A 24,548-nucleotide genomic window follows, 5' to 3' on the forward strand; every position below is an offset into this window, starting at 1 on the left:
TGCATTATTCGGCAAGTTCATCTTTCCATCTAGATTTTGATTTGATTTTTTTCGATGACTCTCTTTGTTTCCTCAGTCGCCTTCTAGGTTTCAAAAATTAAGCCTTTAGCGTAACAGACGGGTCCTAGAAGGAAAAACGATGATCCATAACAGATGGAGTTTAAATCATTATTATACATTGCAGTATATAATTCTTAGTTAAAAGGTTGCAATGTGCTATGTCTGTTTTGTACAAAGCTAACCTATATTTCTAGCACTATGTGTTAGCGACGTACCCTCTAGCATCATCAGTCCAGTAGGGACAGAAGAACCCCTCCAGAGCCGGTACAAAGTAACAGTCATCAGAGTCCTCTACCGACCCTGCTAGTTCCTCTAAAACCGAAACAATCACAATAAATGGTCGGTAATTTGTGGTGGACAGCCATAGCAGCAAATTATTGTGGCATCCTAAAATTTCACTAATCTTAGGTAAGTTAAGTAAAGGAACCAATCGATGTAATTGTGATAGAAATTTTACCGCTGCGGAAAAGAAATAAATCATATTATAATTTCATATTTTTAATGTTTATATATCTATACGAGATTTGTGGAAATGTTATGCTGTGTTATTTGATACAATTCTAATATGATACATCATTTCAACAATTTTGCAAGCAAGACTCAATCAAAGGATTATCAACCTACAATTGTTGACCTGTTTTCAGGTGAATACGATGGTTAATACAACCCGAGAAAGCGACCTCCCCCGTTCATTCTATTTTTTATCCACCATCACTTTATTAAGTTTACTAATGCTACATGATGTGTATATCACTGTAAACTATAATATACAAAGTTTAATACAGATAATCATTTACTGTTTATTGCACATCATAAAAAACATTCACCAAAATATAAATATATATCACATACTTTTTATGCCATCTAATTATTTACCATACATTATGCTTACCATTGAACTATTTACCACACATTATACTTACCATTGAACTATTTACCACATATTATACTTACCATTGAACTATTTACCATATATTATAATTACCATTGAACAATTTACCATATATTATACCATTGAACTATTTACCATATATTATACCATTGAACTATTTACCACACATTATACTTACCATTGAAATATTTACCATATATTATACTTACCATTGAACTATTTACCACACATTGCACTTACCATTCAACTATTTACCATATATTATACTTACCATTCAACTATTTACCACACATTACACTTACCATTCAACTATTCACCACATATTATACTTACCATTGAGCTATTCATAACATAGCATATATATATCATTGAATTATTGACTACATGTTAGATATACCAAATACCGATTTCAGATGCTTTGGAAATCATTCCTAGATTGTCCCTGATCCATTTAATCACACTTCCACATGATGCAACCACACCCTATCAATGAACGTATAAAGAGTACCGTAAGCAATATAAAATCATTTCTCAGAAAGGTAAGTTAGTGAATTGTATTTTCTAATTAATAGAGAAAATTGTCATTCGTTACTGTGTCTGTACAGAAATTTAATTCTAAAAATCTTCTTCATTTGATGGAGTACAGGGAAGTAGTAAACATACCTCTAGCATATAGACGGCCGGGTTCCCTTTCCCAAGCTGGTACAAAGGACTAGTCAGCAACCCGTGGCTAGATATCACTAACTGAAATGATAAAACAAATTTACAAAAATTGTTTTGTTCACTAAAGAGTCACTCTAGCAGCAAGCTGAACAAGCCAGTCCTTCCTCACGAAGTAAAATGACTCACATCAATATGACAAGCTTTTTCAATGGTGGTTAGTATTCTTGAAACAAACTTATGGACTCATATTGAAGCCTTCAAAATGTCCAGTAGCGAAAAGATTCTTGTCGGAAGCGTTCGGGCTAATTCCTTCATCAAAATCTTAAAGTTTGAATGTATTTTGGATGATGTTTTGTCCCTGTATCTACTGGATCCATTGTGACGTTAAAATTCAACCATGCTGTGCCTGTAAGTGACATCACGTGACTATATATTCATTGTTGAAAGTGTTAAATGTCTACTATTGAGGATAATCATATTACCTCATAAGAAGTTATGACGTCAATATGAACTCACGTGACTTCTTGAAATATTACCTTTGTTCCGGTATTTATATTGAGTGAAGCGACCGTACCATATCTACAAAATAAAACAGCTAGTATTATTCAGTGACAATAAAGACACAATGTAAAATTTCGTTCAATTCTCAGTATATTTTCTATTGATATTCAGCAACAATAAAGCAGCTTTCCCTGTTGGTATCCTCCACGTGGATTCCTGGTCAAGATAATGACATGAGTTTTTTATGTACTTATTTTGTAAAAGTAAAACCCTTATTAACCAGATAATTGATTTACAATATGCATGTAGGATACCTTTCCTGCCACCAAAATACAAATGTTTTGATTACAGCTATTGTAAATTAATAATTCATCACCAACTTTGTCTCCTGTAACACTTTATGTCTGTCAGAACTTTGTGTAATACATAGATCAAATTCAAGATATTTTGAATTTTCTCGATCACGATACGATAAAGTTGGCTTGCTTTTCTTACGTGCATTTTGACTCCCCTGGTTTGAAACAAAGCTGACCGATTGTGGCTGCCGGCTGGTCACCTGCCATCTGTGAAGAACATAAACATACCTAAACACATCATTTATTGAATGATATCTGTTCTGATAGGATGAGGGCTTTCATCGACGTTATCAACCACGAACACGTATTTTAAAATCAAGTAATGCCACGTTCTCAAAATAAGCTGTGGGATAGTGACAACGAACTCATTAGTATGATAAGAACAATGCAAAATAACGAATACAAATTGAATATTTAAATGAAAATTTGATCAGATATCATTGAAGAGGGAATAGGCATTTCTGTACAGTAGAGTGTCTTGGTTCTTAAGAGAAAGTGTACGCCATAACCCAAAAAAATAAACATCGAATAATTAAGAGTTTTCCTACCCCAGACAATGGAATTCCTTTAAACGACCCTTCGTTCACGTAGCCATATACCTCCGATGTACTGTGAATGTCGGGCAGAATTGATGTAGGAACGTTAAATGTTCTGTTGATTAAAAGATACAATCGAATAATCATTCGAGATAAAACAAAAAGAATGTCATATAGAAAATAAAAAACAGTAACTGACAAACTCTGCTAAAGAAACAATTCCCTTACCACACACCCTTACTCACAAAAATGGGAGAAGAAATATGAAACACGTGACTTGATATCAACACATGTTCTTGAAACATTTAATCATCATCCATCAAATGAAAGCAGGAAGAAAAAGCATAATGTTACTTCTGTTTATTTCTATTACTGAATAACAGTTTTTGTAATCGTTCCAGTTTTGTCTTATATCGTTATTTAGTGTGATGTTTTTGTTTCTGATATATAGTACACAGCTATTTGAATTAACATGCATTCCATCCACAGTGAGTTCACAGCTATTTCCCATTTAATCTACACTTTAATACATTTCAACAGTTGCACGGTTTATATACATGTACCTGATATTGCTTGTTATAAAATCTATGGAAATCACGAAATCACGTTGAATTATCGGACTGGTTATCTAGATATTGACCTTGCTTTCGATCACTTTGAATTTTTCTCGGCTTTCCTAGACTTTACAAGGTAGACCCTTAACATCCCTGACGAGTCCTAGAAGGACGAAACAACTGTATGATGCTGTTTAAATTCGTCACTTAACTTTACTGTAACTAATTCTAAATGGTCTATCTCTGAAATTGCATGTGGTAGACACTGGTGATGAACTTGATGTCCCAGTGAACGTCCTGTCACGTTTTCATTAGTTCGGATAGAGCTGGACTATACACATGTACTTGACGTTGTTCTAAAATCATCTTATGAAATTATCGAAAATCGTTGAATTATCGCTAGCGCACCCTCCCATGTAGATTTGGACATTTTTTATCTTGTCTACAATCTTTGTGGTTTCAGTGTGAAATACTTCTGGTCCCATGAGCTTTAGATATCGTAAACAGGAACAGCGGTAGGAGCTGTAGATACACTGTAAGTGAAACTAATTACATACGTTATTGTGTGTTTTACTAAATAGGTGTGCTATGATTTTTACAGTCTCATTTTCTCCGTTTAAAGGAATATTCTCAATTTACGCAAATGAATGTCAAAGACGTGTTTTATATCTGTTTTGGTCTATAAAAGTATATCAATCGACGAAATCGTGAGTGAAGGAATCGGCCTGAGAATGTATTCATAATGGAAACAGTGTGAGCTTCGAAAGCGAATAAGTGCGCACCTATAAAACATCATTTGCTAAATTCTGCACACCAAACAAAGGTATCATATATCAATTTTTGTGTAATAAGAGATATTTCAGAATTTCTGGAAGTCTAATACGGTTTTATCAGAAGTTGATATATGTTATGTAAACAAGATTTACATAAAGATAAAAACAACTAGATATATGAAATAGAGACAAATTACAATTTTTGTCTGCTTTACCTTGTTGTAATGTTGTACCTAAACGTTTTAAGTCAAAAAGATGATATTGTTTTCATGAAAATGGTAACAGTGCTAGCTATTAATGCGTTCATTGTATCAGTTTTCGTCATTGTATTACGCCCGTGATTGAATATGGCGAAAATCAGACTCCTTTTTAAATAATTTTATCTTAAAACATACTATGTGTAAACCATTGAACACTTAGATAAAAATAGTCACATCACCTGCATATATCGACATCCCAGCAGAGGGTATTAAGATTCATTAATCCTGTATGGCAAGCATTAGTGACGTCGGTAACGTAACTTCCGCCGTTAGGTCCTCCAGTCAGTGTCTGTAATAAAAGTCTCCAGTAATATTGCATTTTTTTTTTAAATCTCAACAAAAAAAATGTTTTTAATTAAAAATACGTCATTTGCGTGCAGTCAAAATCAAAATTTCATTTTGAAATAATGTGGGATAAAAATTGTAGATTCAGCCTGCAGTCGAGTTGGAAACTTTTCTTTTGACACTCCTCGCGGAAAAAGATCTCGTTTAGAAGAACAAACCGACATTGTTGAGTAGAGTTCCCTGAATCTTATGTCGATTACTCCTTATCTAAGACTTAAGAAAATGACTGGTATTATGGTAATTTCATTTTCAACAGCTGAACTGTCATTTTCTTTCACTTTTATCTGAGAAAAAAACTGTGAAAAGTACATATCGTAGATTGAGGTATTGTAGATAGCATTACCTACTACGTACGATTTTCAAACTGGAAAAAAGTACTGAACTTACTGATTGACTTAATATGTTGATATCTTTATATATCTATAACGTAAGTTGTAAATTATACGCCATCACATGCAATACAATCAAACACTGTTATAGAAGATTAATACAAACGGCCAAATTTTAAGTACTTTTTCCATCAAATCAGTGAAATTTGTGCAAAATTCACGAAAACAATTTAAAGTTCTAAATCAAGATATTGCCACTGGCATTGGTATTGGATATTGAACCAAAAACAAAACCTTACTACAGATTGTAAATGGTTTATTTTGCTAGCGTAAAAACCCTCGGGGAAAGAATGCAATTTTTCATGAAAAATGAAAGTTAGGGAGTGCACACATTACGTAGCTATAGGATTTTTCATTTTTTCCCTTTTATTTCATGGAAAGTTCAAAAAGTTTGCGATGCCGCCATAATTGCTTGTCGGGATTATCTGTTGCTTGTTGGGATTATCTGGTACGCAAAAAAAAAAAAAAAAAAAAAAAAAAACTTTTAATTTAAAAAAACCTGCAACTCTGTCATTCTTGGGTAATCCGAACAATATGCAAATGAAGGCCGCCATTTCTGAAAATCTTGTTTTTTATCAATTTCTCAGTAACAATGAATGGTATCGAAATCATTTTAGTGTCTATTCCCATGTTTTGAGGTATAAAGAATCAGGATAAGTCATTTCAGTGAAGAACGCACCAATCACTTTATGGTGAATAGACATATTGAGGAGGCTATTATTGAAAATCTTGTTTTGTCACAATCTCAATAATTACATGTGGTATCAAAATAATGTTCTTAGGGGTAAATCATCGAATTAGGCCATTCCAGTGTTGACCACAATTCCAAAGAATGGACAATCAACTTTAGTGTGTATGTGAATCGTCAAAGAACAATCCAATTGCTTGATGCATGTTGTCAGTCAAGAAACAAGTCAGAAACATTGTCACTGTCATCAACACGTCGGGTGTGCTCATTCTGGCAGTATACTCCCCCGTGACATACACAAAACTTTCTGCAGGGCAGGTGAGCTTTGTAGCATCCATACATTGTTGTCGAACAGGGATTATCCGTAGCTTAACCACACCTTATCATTTCCAGCACCTCCGGTGGAGAAACACTGACGTCATGTTGCACTGGTGTGCGCCCGCTTTACTTTACCTTTGAATGCCTCTCGGGAAGGTGGGAGTGACTTAAGCTCTGGAGCCTTTATTACGTTTTTTTCTGTTCATCCTTCTTGACCAGAACTCTCCCTGGGCCTCAAACATGTTCGACGTGACCGAGCCTTTCACCCCGTAGCATGAAGCCATGAATGGTGTTGCTTCTTGAATGATGTCAGCCATGTCCTCAGATAGTACACCCAATTTCTGCATCGCAATACCACTCTTGAGAACTTTGATGACTGTGCTTTTTCCTATCCCGAAGCACTGAGCGACAGTGTCACAGCCTGAAAGGGTATGAACATTTGTGAGAGCAAGTGTCCATGTTCATTTGAATTGGACCCAATATCTATAGTAGTTCGTTCAGCGCTTGGTCCTTCCATTGTAAGACAACAAGTCAAGTTCAACTTGGCGTAAAAGTGCAGCAGGAGAACAAAAACTCTCTACCGTCGGCAGCATGCAGATCACCCATTGTCCCAGATGTCGTTACGAGATCTGCAGATATCTAGAAGGGTTTCCTTATAATTCTTCCTCCCCTCACCACGGTCTGCTATCCTACAAAGAACAACCCTTCTCCACCAATCTGGATGCTTTGGATCAATGTCGAAGCATTCCTCGCCGCAGAAAAGGCAATGCTGCCTGAAGTCGAAGATTGTCGATCCGGACCGACGCAGACGTTTTACTGCAGATGTCTCTTTGAATTATTTTGATGAGCTGAGCCTATTCAAGTGCCTCTTAATGTGCGTTTTGGATGTACATTTAAATACACAGTATCTATGAAAAACGACCTCTTAATGTTTGTCTGCGGAAAGTCTAGTTGCGAGATCATCATGGAAAAATCACATCTCCGTTTACTTGATTCAATGATATTCTGTATCCTATCAGTGCCTGCTACGCTAAGTTCCTTCTTGCTTCCATCTCCATTACCCAAGGAGCAGCACCCTTCCATCTCTAAGCTCTACCTTGATGATATATTTTTTGTTTTTCTTCCGATCAATATTTGCTGATCAATTACTGAAGGTGAAACGAAGAAGAAGTCTGAACTCACGTTCAAATCTCTTTATACGATGTCCGAGTTCCACATACCTGTTTCTCCACCTTCAGTTTATGCAGCTTTAATGACCCTGTCAGTGGGTGACTCTGTACCCGTGGTCGCGGTTCAACGTCTCATTCGAACAACGGTGCTGCACACGTGGACACGGTTTAGCGTGTCATCTGAACAACGGTGCTGCAGTTCGTCTGCTCCTTCACCTTCATATAGGTTTTTCAGCTCTGTAGACCCTGTCAAAGCTTGGGTAACTCTGTACACGTGGACGCGCTTTAACGTCTCATCCGAACGACGGTGCTGCGGTTGGTCTGTCCCTTCCCTTTCGTTTCCGTTTAGGTGCTATCAGAACAGTTTCTGCTTTACAGCTGTATTATCAGTGATGGAGATCCTCATTTGCACATTTCGCAGAAAACAGTTGTGTGTTTTTTTATGGATTGGCCTAATCTGATTCAGTGCCCCTCAAAACATGGGGTTGAACGTCAATTTTTTGGTTCTTGATACCATGTGATCCTTACTGAAATCACTTAATCGGATCTTTGCCCCACATTTCATGGGGGTAGACACCAAAATCGTTTTGACACAATTTATACTTATTGAGATGTTGATGAAAACAAGATTTTTAGTAATGTCGGACTTCATTTGCATATTGTACGGATTGCCCAAGGATGACAGAGTGGCATCATACAGATTCTTGAAGAGAACACTTCAGAGGAAAAGAAAAGGCAAAAAAAAAAAAAAAAAAAACTTTGTACGAACCGCATTGCAAGGTTCTCCAAAAATCTTTGTTTTGGCAACGGACTTGATGGGAAATTACCGATCAGTACAGACATTGGCACGTGTGAAAAACATTGAAAAATGGGTCGATTATAGTACATGACAAAACCCTTACATTTTCAACTGATAAGTAACGCGAGGATTCTTTTAGTGATATCCATGTGCAGTTGTCTGCTTGATCACTAGCGGTAGTTAGCTTTGACATTTTAGTATGCAGAGTCTGCATTGGGTCTTATGACTACGAATTTATTATTTATAAAAACCGACCTTATCAGTGTTAACGATTACTTTGTCAAAATACAGTGAAAGACCTGTGCTCTTTGACAAGGTACACTTGCATACAGTCCCATTCCGATCTCACAGAGTTACTGTTTTTAGGCTAAACGTACTCAGTACGCATAGCCTATTGCGACGGCCTTTCAGACAAAATTTACCGATCCTGGCCTTCTCATTGGCTGAAATATTGAAAAGAGTTAGAGCCCTCTAGCGGCAATTTTCTGCGTAAATAATGCCGCGATTTTTCACATCGCTATTTTAAAAGCATACAAAATTAGTCTATTTTTTTTAATAACAATACGATTACTATTTATATTTATACTATATATATTTGACGCAATGATAAGAAGCTAGTCTGGGGGCTTGGTTTGAATTATCAACTAACAGCACTTATAAACAAACAAAACTTACAAACAGAACATCAATTTTGCTTTAATCCTTGTCGTTGTGGCAAGATCGTCTTAATATATAACATCACTTTACCTCATTAGACGTCACAAAATTGGACTGTTCGTCCTGCGCGCACACCCGCCGATATGACACTTTTTCAGGATTTTAGCATCCACCGCCATGACACTTTTTCAAGTTTTTGAAGATAAAAAGTTTGCGCTTCGTAGGCGAGGTACATTTGGTGCTCATGATTTATGAATGATATATTTTTAATACAGTACTGGTCATGATGTTGACTTTGTTATGACTTTTATTTTTTGTCTTTCAGTTTTATTTGATGAAGGTTGATTGTGCTGATTTCTCAATGTTTGTTAATGTGTATCAAAGTTCCTTGAATTCAAAATATTCCTTCGAACAACGCGCGTATAAAAAAAACCCCAAAATATTCATGTTTATGATTATCAATTAACTAAAACGAAATATTTTCATAACATATTTATTCATTTAGCGTGTCATGGTGGCATTATCTAATGCATTGGAGATCAGAAATAGTAGTAGCTATAATGAAAATATTGTAAATTTTGTATATATATGGAAGTCTGGTTTAATCTAATAGAACCATGCCTTTATAGACATAATTACTGGAAGAAAAGTCTAACCATGATACTTCAAGGAAGATAGGCATGTTAATACATTTAATGTAATTACTTACACTTTTATCTAACTGAAATGCTGTGTATACCTTATCTACTTTCCTCAACTACAAATATAATTACAATAAGTAAGGACTTTTACTTTGCAATACATTCAAAATAAAGAAGTAGGTATAAAGTCCTTTCGATTTGTCTAAACCCTCATATTGATAGGATAGTAATTGCAACATCTTGGGTATTTCAAAGGTTTTATTTAGTCAACTTCATAGAGCTATTTATCATTTGGCTTGTTGGCGATAAATATATGGTTGTGTGTATTTTGTTATCTTTTTTATACTTATTTTGATTTATTCACATTATTGTCGTCAAATTTGAAAGAAGAATTAAAGAAGATATAAAATCGCTTAAAATTAAGAAAAATAGCCTCTGGTTCTCTTATTTTAGTAATTTTTGCATTCCAAAGTGTAGGAGTATGGGGAAAGTAATATAGCTTAGCGGTTATTTGTGAACATTTTTCAATACGTTTAGCCTCTCAGTACTTTCGGTACTTTGATTACTTCATGGTTTAGCATAAGCTTGACAGTCTTTACAGAGTTAGGGCTTCAGTTTGTGTCAGCTGTCGCGATGTGACAGCGGGACACGTGAGAAAACTTCACTCAGGAGATCATCATTACCTGGTTTGCGCATAATATTGTGTGACGAGGAATACCAAACCAGAGACGTTTATGTAATATATGTACATCTCTCATTATCTACATCACAACACCACACTGTATCAACACCACATTACAATCACAACACCACATTGTATCATTATCTACATCACAACACCACACTGAATCATTATCTACATCACAACACTGAATCATTATCTACATCACAACACCACACCGTATTATTACATACAACACCACACTGTATCATTACATCACAACACCACAATCATTACATCACAACACCACACTGAATCATACATATCTACATCACAACACCACACTGTATACATCACAACACCACACTGTATCTACATCACAACACCACACTGTATCATTATCTACATCACAACACCACACTGTATCATTATCTACATCACAACACCACACTGTATCATTATCTACATCACAACACCACACTGAATCATTACATCACAACACCACACTAAATCATTATCTACATCACAACACCACACTGAATCATTATCTACATCACAACACCACACTGTATCAGTATCTACATCACAACACCACACTGTATCATTACATCACAACACCACACTGAATCATTATCTACATCACAACACCACACTGTATCATTATCTACATCACAACACCACACTGAATCATTATCTACATCACAACACCACACTGAATCATTATCTACATCACAACACCACACTGTATCATTATCTACATCACAACACCACACTGTATCATTATCTACATCACAACACCACACTGAATCATTATCTACATCACAACACCACAATGTATCATTATCTACATCACAACACCACAATGTATCATTATCTACATCACAACACCACACTGTATCATTATCTACATCACAACACCACACTGTATCACATCACAACACCACACTGAATCATACATCACAACACCACACTGTATCATCACAACACCACACTGTATCATTATCTACATCACAACACCACACTGTATCATTATCTACATCACAACACCACACTGAATCATTATCTACATCACAACACCACACTGAATCATTAACTACATCACAACACACACTGAATCATTATCTATATCACAACACCACACTGAATCATTATCTACATCACAACACCACACCGTATTATTACATACAACACCACACTGTATCATTACATCACAACACCACATTGAATCATTATCTACATCACAACACCACACTGTATCATTATCTACATCACAACACCACACTGTATCATTATCTACATCACAACACCACACTGTATCATTATCTACATCACAACACCACACTGTATCATTACATCACAACACCACACTGAATCATTATCTACATCACAACACCACACTGAATCATTATCTACATCACAACACCACACTGTATCATTACATCACAACACCACACTGTATCATTACATCACAACACCACACTGAATCATTATCTACACAACACCACACTGTATCATTATCTACATCACAACACCACACATCATTATCTACATCATTGTATCATTATCTACATCACAACACCACACTGAATCATTACATCACAACACCACACTGAATCATTACATCACAACACCACACTGAATCATTACATCACAACACCACACTAAATCATTATCTACATCACAACACCACACTGAATCATTATCTACATCACAACACCACACTGAATCATTATCTACATCACAACACCACACTGAATCATTATCTACATCACAACACCACACTGTATCATTATCTACATCACAACACCACACTGTATCATTATCTACATCACAACACCACACTGAATCATTGAATCATTATCTACATCACAACACCACACTGTATCATTATCTACATCACAACACCACACTGTATCATTATCTACATCACAACACCACACTGAATCATTATCTACATCACAACACCACACTGAATCATTATCTACATCACAACACCACACTGTATCATTATCTACATCACAACACCACACTGTATCATTATCTACATCACAACACCACACTGTATCATTATCTACATCACAACACCACACTGAATCATTATCTACATCACAACACCACACTGTATCATTATCTACATCACAACACAACACTGAATCATTACATCACAACACCACACTGTATCATTATCTACATCACAACACCACACTGTATCATTATCTACATCACAACACCACACTGAATCATTATCTACATCACAACACCACACTGTATCATTATCTACATCACAACACCACACTGAATCATTATCTACATCACAACACCACACTGAATCATTATCTACATCACAACACCACACTGAATCATTGAATCATTATTTACATGACAACACCACACTGAATCATTACATCACAACACCACACTGTATCATTATGTACATCACAACACCACACTACACCACATTACATCATTACTACATCACAACACCACACTGAATCATCATCTACATCACAACACCACATCATCATTATTTACATGACAACACCACACTGAATCATTACATCACAACACCACACTGAATCATTATGTACATCACAACACCACACTGTATCATTATCTACATCACAACACCACACTGTATCATTATCTACATCACAACACCACAATGTATCATTATCTACATTACAACACCACACTATCATTATCTACATCGGAACACCACATTGTATCATTATCAACATCACAACACCACACTGAATAATTACATCACAACACCACACTGAATCAGTATCTACATCACAACACCACACTGAATCATTACATCACAACACCACACTGAATCATTATCTACATCACAACACCACACTGTATCATTATCTACATCACAACACCACACTGAATCATTATCTACATCACAACACCACACCGTATTATTACATACAACACCACACTGTATCATTATCTACATCACAACACCACACTGTATTATTATCTACATCACAACACCACATTGTATCATTATCTACATTACAACACCACACTGTATCATTATCTACATCACAACACCACATTGTATCATTATCTACATCACAACACCACACCTTATTATTACATACAACACCACACTGTATCATTATCTACATCACAACACCACACTGAATCATTATCTACATCACAACACCACACTGTATCATTATCTACATCACAACACCACACTGTATCATTACATCACAACACCACACTGAATCATTACATCACAACACCACACTGAATCATTATCTACATCACAACACCACACTGTATCATTACATCACAACACCACACTGAATCATTATCTACATCACAACACCACACTGAATCACTACATCACAACACCACACTGTATCATTATCTACATCACAACACCACACTGAATCATTATCTACATCACAACACCACACTGTATCATTATCTACATCACAACACCACACTGTATCATTATCTACATCACAACACCACACTGTATCATTATCTACATCACAACACCACAGTGAATCATTATCTACATCACAACACCACACTGAATCATTGAATCATTATCTACATCACAACACCACACTGAATCATTGAATCATTATCTACATCACAACACCACACTGAATCATTATCTACATCACAACACCACACTGTATCATTACATCACAACACCACACTGAATCATTATCTACATCACAACACCACACTGTATCATTATCTACATCGCAACACCACATTGTATCATTGTCAACATCACAACACCACACTGAATCATTACATCACAACACCACACTGAATCATTATCTACATCACAACACCACACTGAATCATTATCTACATCACAACACCACACTGAATCATTATCTACATCACAACACCACACTGAATCATTATCTACATCACAACACCACACTGAATCATTATCTACATCACAACACCACACTGTATCATTACATCACAACACCACACTGAATCATTATCTACATCACAACACCACACTGTATTATTATCTACATCACAACACCACACTGTATCATTATCTACATCACAACACCACACTGAATCATTATCTACATCACAACACCACACTGAATCATTATCTACATCACAACACCACATTGTATCATTATCTACATCACAACACCACACTGAATCATTATCTACATCACAACACCATCATTATCTACATCACAACACCATCACTGTATCATTATCTACATCATTACATCACAACACCACACTGTATCATTACATCACAACACCACACTGTATCATTATCTACATCACAACACCACACTGTATCATTATCTACATCACAACACCACACTGTATCATTACATCACAACACCACACTGAATCATTATCTACATCACAACACCACACTGTATCATTATCTACATCACAACACCACACTGTATCATTACATCACAACACCACACTGAATCATTATCTACATCACAACACCACACTGTATCATTATCTACATCACAACACCACACTGAATCATTATCTACATCACAACACCACACTGTATCATTATCTACATCACAACACCACACTGAATCATTGAATCATTATCTACATCACAACACCACACTGTATCATTATCTACATCACAACACCACACTGTATCATTATCTACATCACAACACCACACTGAATCATTATCTACATCACAACACCACACTGTATCATTACATCACAACACCACACTGTATCATTATCTACATCACAACACCACACTGTATCATTATCTACATCACAACACCACACTGTATCATTATCTACATCACAACACCACACTGTATCATTATCTACATCACAACACCACACTGAATCATTATCTACATCACAACACCACACTGAATCACTACATCACAACACCACACTGTATCATTATCTACATCACAACACCACACTGAATCATTATCTACATCACAACACCACACTGATATCATTATCATAAACATCACAACACATAAATATTTGAGATACATCACAACACCACATCTACATCACAACACCACATGTTATCATCTACATCACAACACCACAAAATCAATTACATCACAACACCACACTGAATCATATAGTATCATCTACATCAACACCACACTGTATCATTATACATGAAATCATTACATCACAACACCACACTACATATCATTATCTACATCACAATTCTTTCTATTTTTTCACAACACCACATGCAAAAATTTAATTCCAAACTTAAGTTGATGTGACAACGATATTACGAATTTTCGTAAATTAACCTGTTCATTACAACATATACTCGGCGCCAATGAAAACGCAACACTAAAATTTTGGACATAATATATTCTTCACAACAAGGATTAGATTCTTATTCTGCTGTATTTAGCCACAATGCACTACAAAACTAACGAAATAATGGTCGAGTAATATCAACTCCTTGTCGTACCACAGGGCATTGTCTTAAAAGCATGAGTTTACACGTCGGCGCTCTAAAGTGCGTTATATCCTTGCTCAGTCACTACTAGTGAACACTGTAGTTACAGGCAGACATTTTTCCGTCATCAATTTTTTAAATTGTCATCATTATTTGCTACAAATGCCTCGACTGACAGACAATGAAAGACACGAAGCTCGGGGTATGCTGGCAGGAGGGCTTTCTCAGAGGGAAGTTGCCAGGAGAATGGGTTGTTCTGCTTCCACAATCAATCGACTGGCAGAACGAGTGCGACAAACCGGATCCGTGATAGATCGACCTCGTCCGGGGCGACAGAGTGACGACGCCAAACCAGGACCGTTACATTCGACTAAGTCACCTGCGAGATCGTTTTCAAACCGCGACAAGAACGGCTAGACAGACGATAGGAAGTCATGGCAGACGTTTGTCAGCTAGTACTGTGCGCCGTCGCCTTCGCACAACCGGATTGGCGTCGCGCCGTCCATTTAGAGGAAACGAATTGACTCAAATTCGCCGTCAAAATCGTCTAAATTGGACAAGACAGCGCCGAGGATGGACACAACGTCGGTGGGCTGGCGTCCTGTTAACGAATCGAGATTCCGCCTCAGAGGAAATGACGGTAGAATTCGAGTGTGGCGACGTCGAGGTGAAAGGTTTTTGGACTGCTGTGTAACGGAAACGGATAGGTGGGGCGGGGCAGTGTGATGGTGTGGGGAGGTATCTCTTTTGCATACCGTACCCCTCTAGTAATTATTGACGGCAATCTAACAGCACAGCGCTACATCAACGAGGTCTTAACTCCTGCTGTTGTTCCATTCTTTGCTGCACACCCAAACGTAGCGTTATTACAACAGGACAATGCACGACCACATACCGCTCGTATCACTACAGACTAACTTCAACATCAGAACATCGCAACCCTTCCGTGGCCCGCGTTTTCCCCCGATCTTAGTCCGATCGAGCATCTTTGGGACCAATTGGGTAGGGCTGTGAGAGAGCCACCACAACAGCCCCAGACGCGTCGGCAGCTTGAAATCGCTCTTCAGGAAGAGTGGAGGAACATTCCTCAAATCAAAATTCAACGCCTTATTCGGTCAATGCCTCGAAGATGTCGCGCATGTGTCGCTGCAAATGGTGGCCACATTAGATATTGAACGTGGTAATTTTGATTTTGGGGGTATGGACATTAGTCACCGGAAATCAAAGTATTCCCATGATGTAGTGCTGATTGCATTGAGTGAATTTTGTTATGGACATAATCAACTTTTAGGTATTTTATTAAATATTGTATTCAAAACTATAACTGGTAAATTTTGACAGTAATTTAAAGGTGTTGCGTTTTCATTGACGCCGAGTATATATAACCGCCTTTTTCATCATTTATTAGTATATTGTTTAACGTGATTCGAAGTAAATTTAGAAACTATTTCCGTCGAATTAATGCACGTGCTAAAACACAGTTGTTTTTCGTCACTGCCGAATACAGCAAAATACATGTGGCAGGTGTATTTCGATAAAGGCAGCACAGTTGGTGGATGAAAAGGAATTCAGGAGAATTCATGTGTATATTTGTTGAGATTTTACTTCAACGCCATGGCTAGAGTCATACCGAGGAAATTTGAGTCCTCTACACTGTTATCGATTGATAGATTGTCATACTTACTTTATCTCATCCTTACATAATGTTACATGGACGTCATTGTTCAATACTATGATAGAAAAAGGTTAATAAATAAATTTACAAAATTTACATCCACTACAATTTACTACCGAATTAAATATAACCAAAATGATCACAGACATCAGAAGTGCTGAGGCAGTTTTTCTTAATTTTAATTAGAAACATTAACGTAGTAATATATCCAACACATTTAAATTTAATCCTTACTTGATATTTCACACGGTCTTCCTTAGACATATTTCTTTCTAGTTCCTGGTATCGAGCATGGGCTCTAGAATCTGTGTAACCTGAATGTTTACAAATATGAATTAGTCAACAAAAATGATAGGATCAGAAAGTAAACCTTGAAGACTCTAAACGAAAAGAGATGAAAAAGCTTAATGAAAATACGACTGCATCAATTTAATGTTCGACAAACATCCAATCCTTGAATAATATGAGCTTCTCTGTAAGTAGTTGAAAATAGACGAAAGACACGTTTCCGTTGACAAGTGAATTAATGAAATGAGTAAGAATTTTTTCTTTTAAATGAAATCTTTCGTGAGCTGAATTTTAAAAAATCGCAACGAGCTTCATAAATCAGATTTATTCAGATTCTGGAGCCGAATTTAAAATCCTTTTCAGTGATTTCTCAAACAGATATGGTAGAAAACCGATATTTCTTCGTCAAACTTTTTAAGTTACAGTGCCATCTGCATAGGTGACATCATTTCAGTAACTACAGTGACGTAATAACAAGCTTCTTTATAACACATGTGTCATATGATCTGACATGTGATCAACACTAATAGTGCCCACTTATTGAGGGACCACACTACATACATTGACATTCATTACCTATAGCATTACACAGCGATTTTCCAGTGACTTTATCCCATAAAATCAAAGTCAACATCTGATTAGTTATACCAATACCTGTAAAAAATGAAAATAAACCATGGTAAATGAAATCGTACCATTAACGATTTCTGTCTTAATCTCAAGTGATTTATAAAATTTTCAAAAAGTCAGATCACTTTCGGCAATTACAAAATTTCAGCAATATAAGTAGTTTATTCTATGTTAAAAATCCAATACAAGTTTATCCTGATGAGTATACCTTTCTTATTTGACATCTTATTTTACACTCTGTTACAAGCCTGTGAATTTTTAAATGTTAACCAAAACGTTAAAAACGTGTATTTCGCACACATCTTGGTATTTTAGGCATATCATTTTTATTGTATCTTCAAGAATAGTGCTAAAAGGCCCAATGGGCCTGCAGCGCTCATCTGCCAAATATCATGCCTCTAGGCCTTTTAGTTCATGAACGGAAGTAATTTAAATATTTCACCGAATCTCACCTCTGTGACCATGAATGAAGTCATTTGTACGACTACATCATAGGAACATACCAGCTATATATCATATCTCTAGGTCTTTCAGTTCATGAGAAAAGGTTGTTCAAAGGTTTTAAACAAATTTGACTTCTGTGACTTTGAACATAGGTCAAGGTCATTTCTTTTCCCAAACGTTGTTGGGGTTCTTCCTAGAAACATACAAGCCACCAGCCAAATATGCCTTTAGGCCTTTTAGTTCAATAGAAGTAATCGTTTAAAGGTTTTAACAAATTTGACCCTTGTGGCCTATAATATAAGTCAAAGTCATTTCTTTTGGCAGACTTTGTCGCGCTTCATCCTAGAAACATACCTATCAAATATCATGCCTCTAGGATTTTTAGTTCACGAGAAGAAGTCGTTTAAATGTTTCATGAAATTTGACCCCTGTGACTTTGAATATTAGTTAAGGTAATTTATATTCGCAAACTTTGTATAGCTACATCATAGGAACATACCAACCATATATCATGTTTCTAGGCCTTTCAGTTCAGGAGAAAAAGTTCTTTACAGGTTTTAACAAATCTGACCTCCGTGAACTTGAATATAGGTCAAGGTATTTTTTTCGCAAACACTTCGGGCATACCAGGACCATACCAAGCAAATATTAAAACATTTGGTCCATTGGTTATTAAGAAGATGTGTAAAGGAAAAAGTTGACGACGGACGCCTAACCACGTCATAAGCTCAATTGAGGTGCGGTGAACTAGAAAAGCCCAGACAATAATAACTTAAACAGTATATCTTGTACAATTTTCCAAAAAAGAAAAGTTGACTTACATTTGATATCTTTGATGTGTATGCCCATATCGTCAAGCTTGTTCGCAGTTCTCTCCATACAGTCACAAGTCGAATCTATAAGCCATGCGGCATCCATTTCTGACCATCTAAAAAAACATATTTATACTTTTGAGAGCCAGTTGTACTTTGTGAATATATGATTACTTTCTGAACTTTTACTGTAAATTAGAAGTAACTCCACGACAATACTACCGAGTAAATCAGTCGATGTTTTCTGTGGATGGCCAGGAATTCTAGTTTCCAAAATCTTATTTTTTCTCACGAAAATAACATTTGTAGAAGAAGGTGCTAAAAATACAAAATATTCAGTGTCTATTCTTGACGTTTTTGACAAGTGATAAAGTCATATACCGTCTGAGGTCATCAAAGTATGCATTATTTATATAAATAACTCAGATGTCCTTGCGATCTATTATGTGGCGCGCAGACTTCACTTGGTCAGATTTTGAATTTAGATTACTTCTAGTGAAACAAACCATATGAATTTGATTCAGTGAATCAAACTAGGTAAGTCTGAGCGACACGAACACCCCGTCGACAACCAAGGAAAAGTTTGGAAGTTTTAGTGTTACTGACTATGTTAAAAGGTTTACTCATGGCAAAGAACAAAATAGAAGCTCTGATTGCAGAACCCGTGATAACAATACGAAATTAAAAGTGATGCAGAGTCAAAGGTAAAAATTCAAAATGAAATTGCTGACATTTTTTTTTCTTTTCCATTTCTACTGAAATGCTTTTCAATATTTGTCCTACATACATTTTGTTTTGTGAAAAAATTAAGACAACTTTTAAAGTTGAATGGTCATAACTCTAGAAACAATCATTGGACGATAAGTAAATTAAGCATGTGTATTATCAGTATACAGCTATATACCAAATTACATGGGATATTTCATCAGTATAAAGTTTCCCTTCATACAAGTATATAAACCTTTCGTGAGGTGTGAGGATCACCGATTCTTCCTGGTGGTAGGCAAGCATCTCTCCCGTCTTACTGGAAAACACCTTCAAAATAGAACACGAAAAACGTTGCCCAATTTAGCTATAATTTTCATTGTTCTCTATGTACTGTTTAGTGTTCAGTGGTTCAAATTCTCGCAGTTTTATACATTTACCAAAAATTTGAAGTGAAAACGAAAATTTCTGCGGAAGTTATGAAACTGATTGTAGTTCTATATATTGACGATGTTTTCATGCATTTAATTCTAATAGTGATAACTAGAAACCATTAGAAACATATTCAGCGTATCGCACTGTCTGGAATAATAATTTAAGGATAACCTCCTTTGGACGTCAGAACTATGATATCGTTCAGCCCATTGCTTTTAATTCATATTAATGCTTTGACTATATAATAATCAACTGTCCACTGACCTTAATGATTTCAGCACTTATTGGGAAAAAAAGAAAGAAAAACAAAATGAAAAGAAAAATGATCGTGTTAGAAATATTTAACGTAAGACTTAACCCTAGCCTACGTACCGAAAAACGTGTGCTGCTGGAGCCTTGGTCTATTGAGGCCACGAGATGTCCATATCTTTCAAATGTTGTCATCCTCTCTGTAACAAATCAGTGATATTAACAATGTCATCTAGATCACTATAACATATTGTATGAAGCAATATTGTAAAACTGTTTTCAGTCTGATTTTTAAAGAAGAATTTTTTATGTCTATTCCAATCCTTACTCGTTCAAGGTAACATCAATGACATCAAACCATTTCCTACGTATAATATGTAGACATTGGAGCATGCAGAGTTCGGAGTATGATGAGCTGGATTATTGAGAGACCAGAGTATGACGAGACTGGATTATTGAGAGCCATGAGTATGACGAGACAGGATTATTGAGAGCCATGAGTATGACCAGACTGGATTATTGAGAGACAGGAGTATGAAGAGACTGGATTATTGAGAGACTGGAGTATGAAGAGACTGGATTATTGAGAGACTGGAGTATGACGAGACTGGATTATTGAGAGACAGGAGTATGACGAGACTGGATTATTGAGAGACTGGAGTATGACAAGACTGGATTATTGAGAGACCGGATTATGATGAGACTGGAATATTGAGAGACAGGAGTATGACAAGACTGGATTATTGAGAGACCGGATTATGATGAGACTGGAATATTGAGAGACAGGAGTATGACAAGACTGGATTATTGAGAGACAGGAGTATGACAAGACTGGATTATTGAGAGACAGGAGTATGACAAGACAGGATTATTGAGAGACCAGAATATGACGAGACTGGATTATTGAGAGACAGGAGTATGACGAGACTGGATTATAGAGAGACTGGAGTATGACAAGACTGGATTATTGAGAGACTGGAGTATGACAAGACTGGATTATTGAGAGACAGGAGTATGACGAGACTGGATTATTGAGAGACTGGAGTATGACAAGACTGGATTATTGAGAGACAGGAGTATGACAAGACTGGATTATTGAGAGACAGGAGTATGAAGAGACTGGATTATTGAGAGACCAGAGTTTGAAGAGACTGGTATCATATTTAATTTAATGTATGTTCATAAGACAAGGGACGATCTCTGTCCTGTGATTAGCTCTGAGGTCTCCCACAGGTTTCGACAAAATGCAATGTTAACTTGGAATCGGCGAATTCCTGCAAACTGATAACCTAGTCCAAAAATAGTTGCATGACATTTCCGTGATGCATGTACTTTTAACCAATGAGAAGGCAGCATTATCTGTTACAAACATGACTGACATTCAAAAAACGCCAATTCGCATCGGTTTCTCCGCAAGATTTGCAGAAAATTGTACACTGCAATGGTTCCAGAAACACAAAACGTTCCATATAATTTATTGCTCGATGTTTTCGGAAGTATTCGTCGAAAAATGAAAGTTGACTGAATTTGAAACGCTGATTTTTTTAATCTGGCTGGTTCATTGAACAACAACTATCTTTGTGGACTTACCATCTGATCTTTCATGATACGGAGTGTTCACCTAAGTTCTGGTATCCTCTACAGCCTTTTCTGTTTTTCCAAACCTCTGCACTTGCTACATAAGGGTTGGCTTTGACCTCGATACTACCGGGACCTATTGTTCGGAGTCACCCTCAAACTTATCTTCCCAGCTGACTCGTCTCACATCAGATCTCCTGTTCCAAATATAAGACGCTGGTTGGTGGTAGTTAGCTTAACAATAACCCTCGCTTGATTTAGGGTTTCCGCTTCCTTTTCCATACCTGTAAGGGTGGATCTTTTGTCCAAGCATCCTTTCAGAAAAGCATCTGCAGCAATAAGCTTGGTAACTTTCTTCGAAACAGTTGAATACCTATCAAGGGTTAGCTCCTAAAGTCTCTCAGCAAACACCGCAAGATTTTCATGACTTTCCTATCTGATATCCTGCATTTGCCCTCTGACGAGGTTCGGTTGGTCCTTGTTTTGAACCTCTCCTTTACTTTCTCGCAGACGACCTGAAAATCAAGTTATGCACTCTGTGGTCACTTTTAACACCATAGAGAGCGCTTTTTCGGTGAGGCGGTCCTTCTACCCTATTACAAGACTTCCCTCCGAGACTTATCCTCATTTGGTGCTTCTTCCGAGAATTTCTTTTTATACGAACTCCCCGTAGTCAATCTCTCCACAACCCAAATCGGTGGTGTAAGAGGCTAAAAGTGGCTTTCTGTCCTCTACCCCCACCCTCCCGTCTTTCTTGACCCAAAGAGCCTCCAACTCTTCTTGACGTCACATTTATTGTTGCTTAATGTTTGTCAGCTTCTCCATCTGCAATTGATGCTGGTGTTTCCTTTCCCTCCGCTCATTCTCAAGTCTTACCAGACTTACCTCATACTTCGCAAGCCTCCTTATCTTCGGAGAAGCGATAGCTTGATCAGTGACCCCCAGTCTGTGTTACTGACGTTGAAAGGGTCAGTAAGTACAGTCGAAACTCGTTATCTCGAAATTCAATGGACCGTTGAAATTATTTCGACTCATTGGAATTTCGACCCAAAGTGTCTAAATAAGATTGACGATATGAGTTTTCTAACGTTGATTACGTTTGAACGAAGTGCACTACTATAGGGTACATCGTGGTACAAACCGCATAATTAAATCTATTTGATTGAAATGACAATAAATAAACAGAACTATATATATATTACTACTTTCTCCTTTCATTGCTTATATATCCAAATAACAAAACGTGCTATAACAATACCAGTCTACTACGTTTGTTCTCACTTCGTGTACACTCCCCTTACTGACAAGGCACATAACAGTGCAGATCATATGCTTTTCGGAATGACAATAACACAAAACTAAAACTAGCTTTAGATATGCTACAAGAAACGACGTATAAAGAAACAGATCCTATAAACATGACTTTACGACGAATGAATATTCATATGAATATATATGTGAATTTCGCGAACTTTTTAACAGTTTCCCTTTTAACTTGGCATGCAGTATTTGACAGATTAAAATCGTAAGACTTCATTAAAAAGGGTAGACTTGTCAAATCACGCACAGACATAGACTCTATCAATGAAAATAAAACTTTCAGCACTGCATTGTCTAAGTACTAAATCTGGCAAGGTGCCCCATCACAGTCCTTTAGTAAACAAGCATCAAAATTGAAATATACAGTGCATTAATTAGATCAAAAATAGATTATAGATACCAAATTTATAACTCGGTCTCAGATAACACCTAAAAACACTTAATATAATACAACACAAAGCACTTAGAATAGCAACAGGCACAATAAAAAAAACACCCACTATAAGTCTACATATGGAAACTGGTGAAATACCATTAAAACTAAGGAGAGAGAAAATAATATTAAAATACTGGGCTAGAACTCAATCTTTAGACCTGATTTTCCACCTAATGTTATAGCAGAACAAGCCAAGAACATTAAATATAGAGATAAACTTAAAGATCACAATACACCACCATATAACCATGTAACAAACCAACTTTTCGTCGGA

At 36.5% G+C, this 24,548-nt stretch overlaps 1 protein-coding gene across 1 annotated transcript in view; it reads right to left on the minus strand.

The window, feature by feature from the left end:
• LOC132559128 (glycerol kinase-like) overlaps positions 1 to 24,548 on the minus strand; it is a 45,237-nt gene that overhangs the window by 18,781 nt on the left and 1,908 nt on the right. Inside the window, exons 2-15 of the mRNA XM_060223734.1 lie at positions 21,064 to 21,140; positions 20,513 to 20,586; positions 19,561 to 19,667; positions 18,242 to 18,319; positions 17,612 to 17,691; positions 7,634 to 7,856; positions 6,602 to 6,756; positions 4,775 to 4,884; positions 3,021 to 3,123; positions 2,612 to 2,679; positions 2,152 to 2,194; positions 1,616 to 1,696; positions 1,357 to 1,435; positions 276 to 372 (exon numbers count right to left, since the gene is read on the minus strand). Of these exons, the coding sequence (XP_060079717.1) occupies positions 276 to 372; positions 1,357 to 1,435; positions 1,616 to 1,696; positions 2,152 to 2,194; positions 2,612 to 2,679; positions 3,021 to 3,123; positions 4,775 to 4,884; positions 6,602 to 6,756; positions 7,634 to 7,856; positions 17,612 to 17,691; positions 18,242 to 18,319; positions 19,561 to 19,667; positions 20,513 to 20,586; positions 21,064 to 21,135 (1,370 nt within the window). The 5' untranslated portion in view covers positions 21,136 to 21,140. The remainder of the gene's footprint in view (positions 1 to 275; positions 373 to 1,356; positions 1,436 to 1,615; positions 1,697 to 2,151; positions 2,195 to 2,611; positions 2,680 to 3,020; positions 3,124 to 4,774; positions 4,885 to 6,601; positions 6,757 to 7,633; positions 7,857 to 17,611; positions 17,692 to 18,241; positions 18,320 to 19,560; positions 19,668 to 20,512; positions 20,587 to 21,063; positions 21,141 to 24,548) is intronic.

This window comes from Ylistrum balloti, unplaced genomic scaffold, assembly GCF_031769215.1.
Source record: "Ylistrum balloti isolate Yb309-2 unplaced genomic scaffold, AGI_CSIRO_Ybal_v1 Utg370858, whole genome shotgun sequence".
NCBI lineage: Eukaryota > Metazoa > Mollusca > Bivalvia > Pectinida > Pectinidae > Ylistrum > Ylistrum balloti.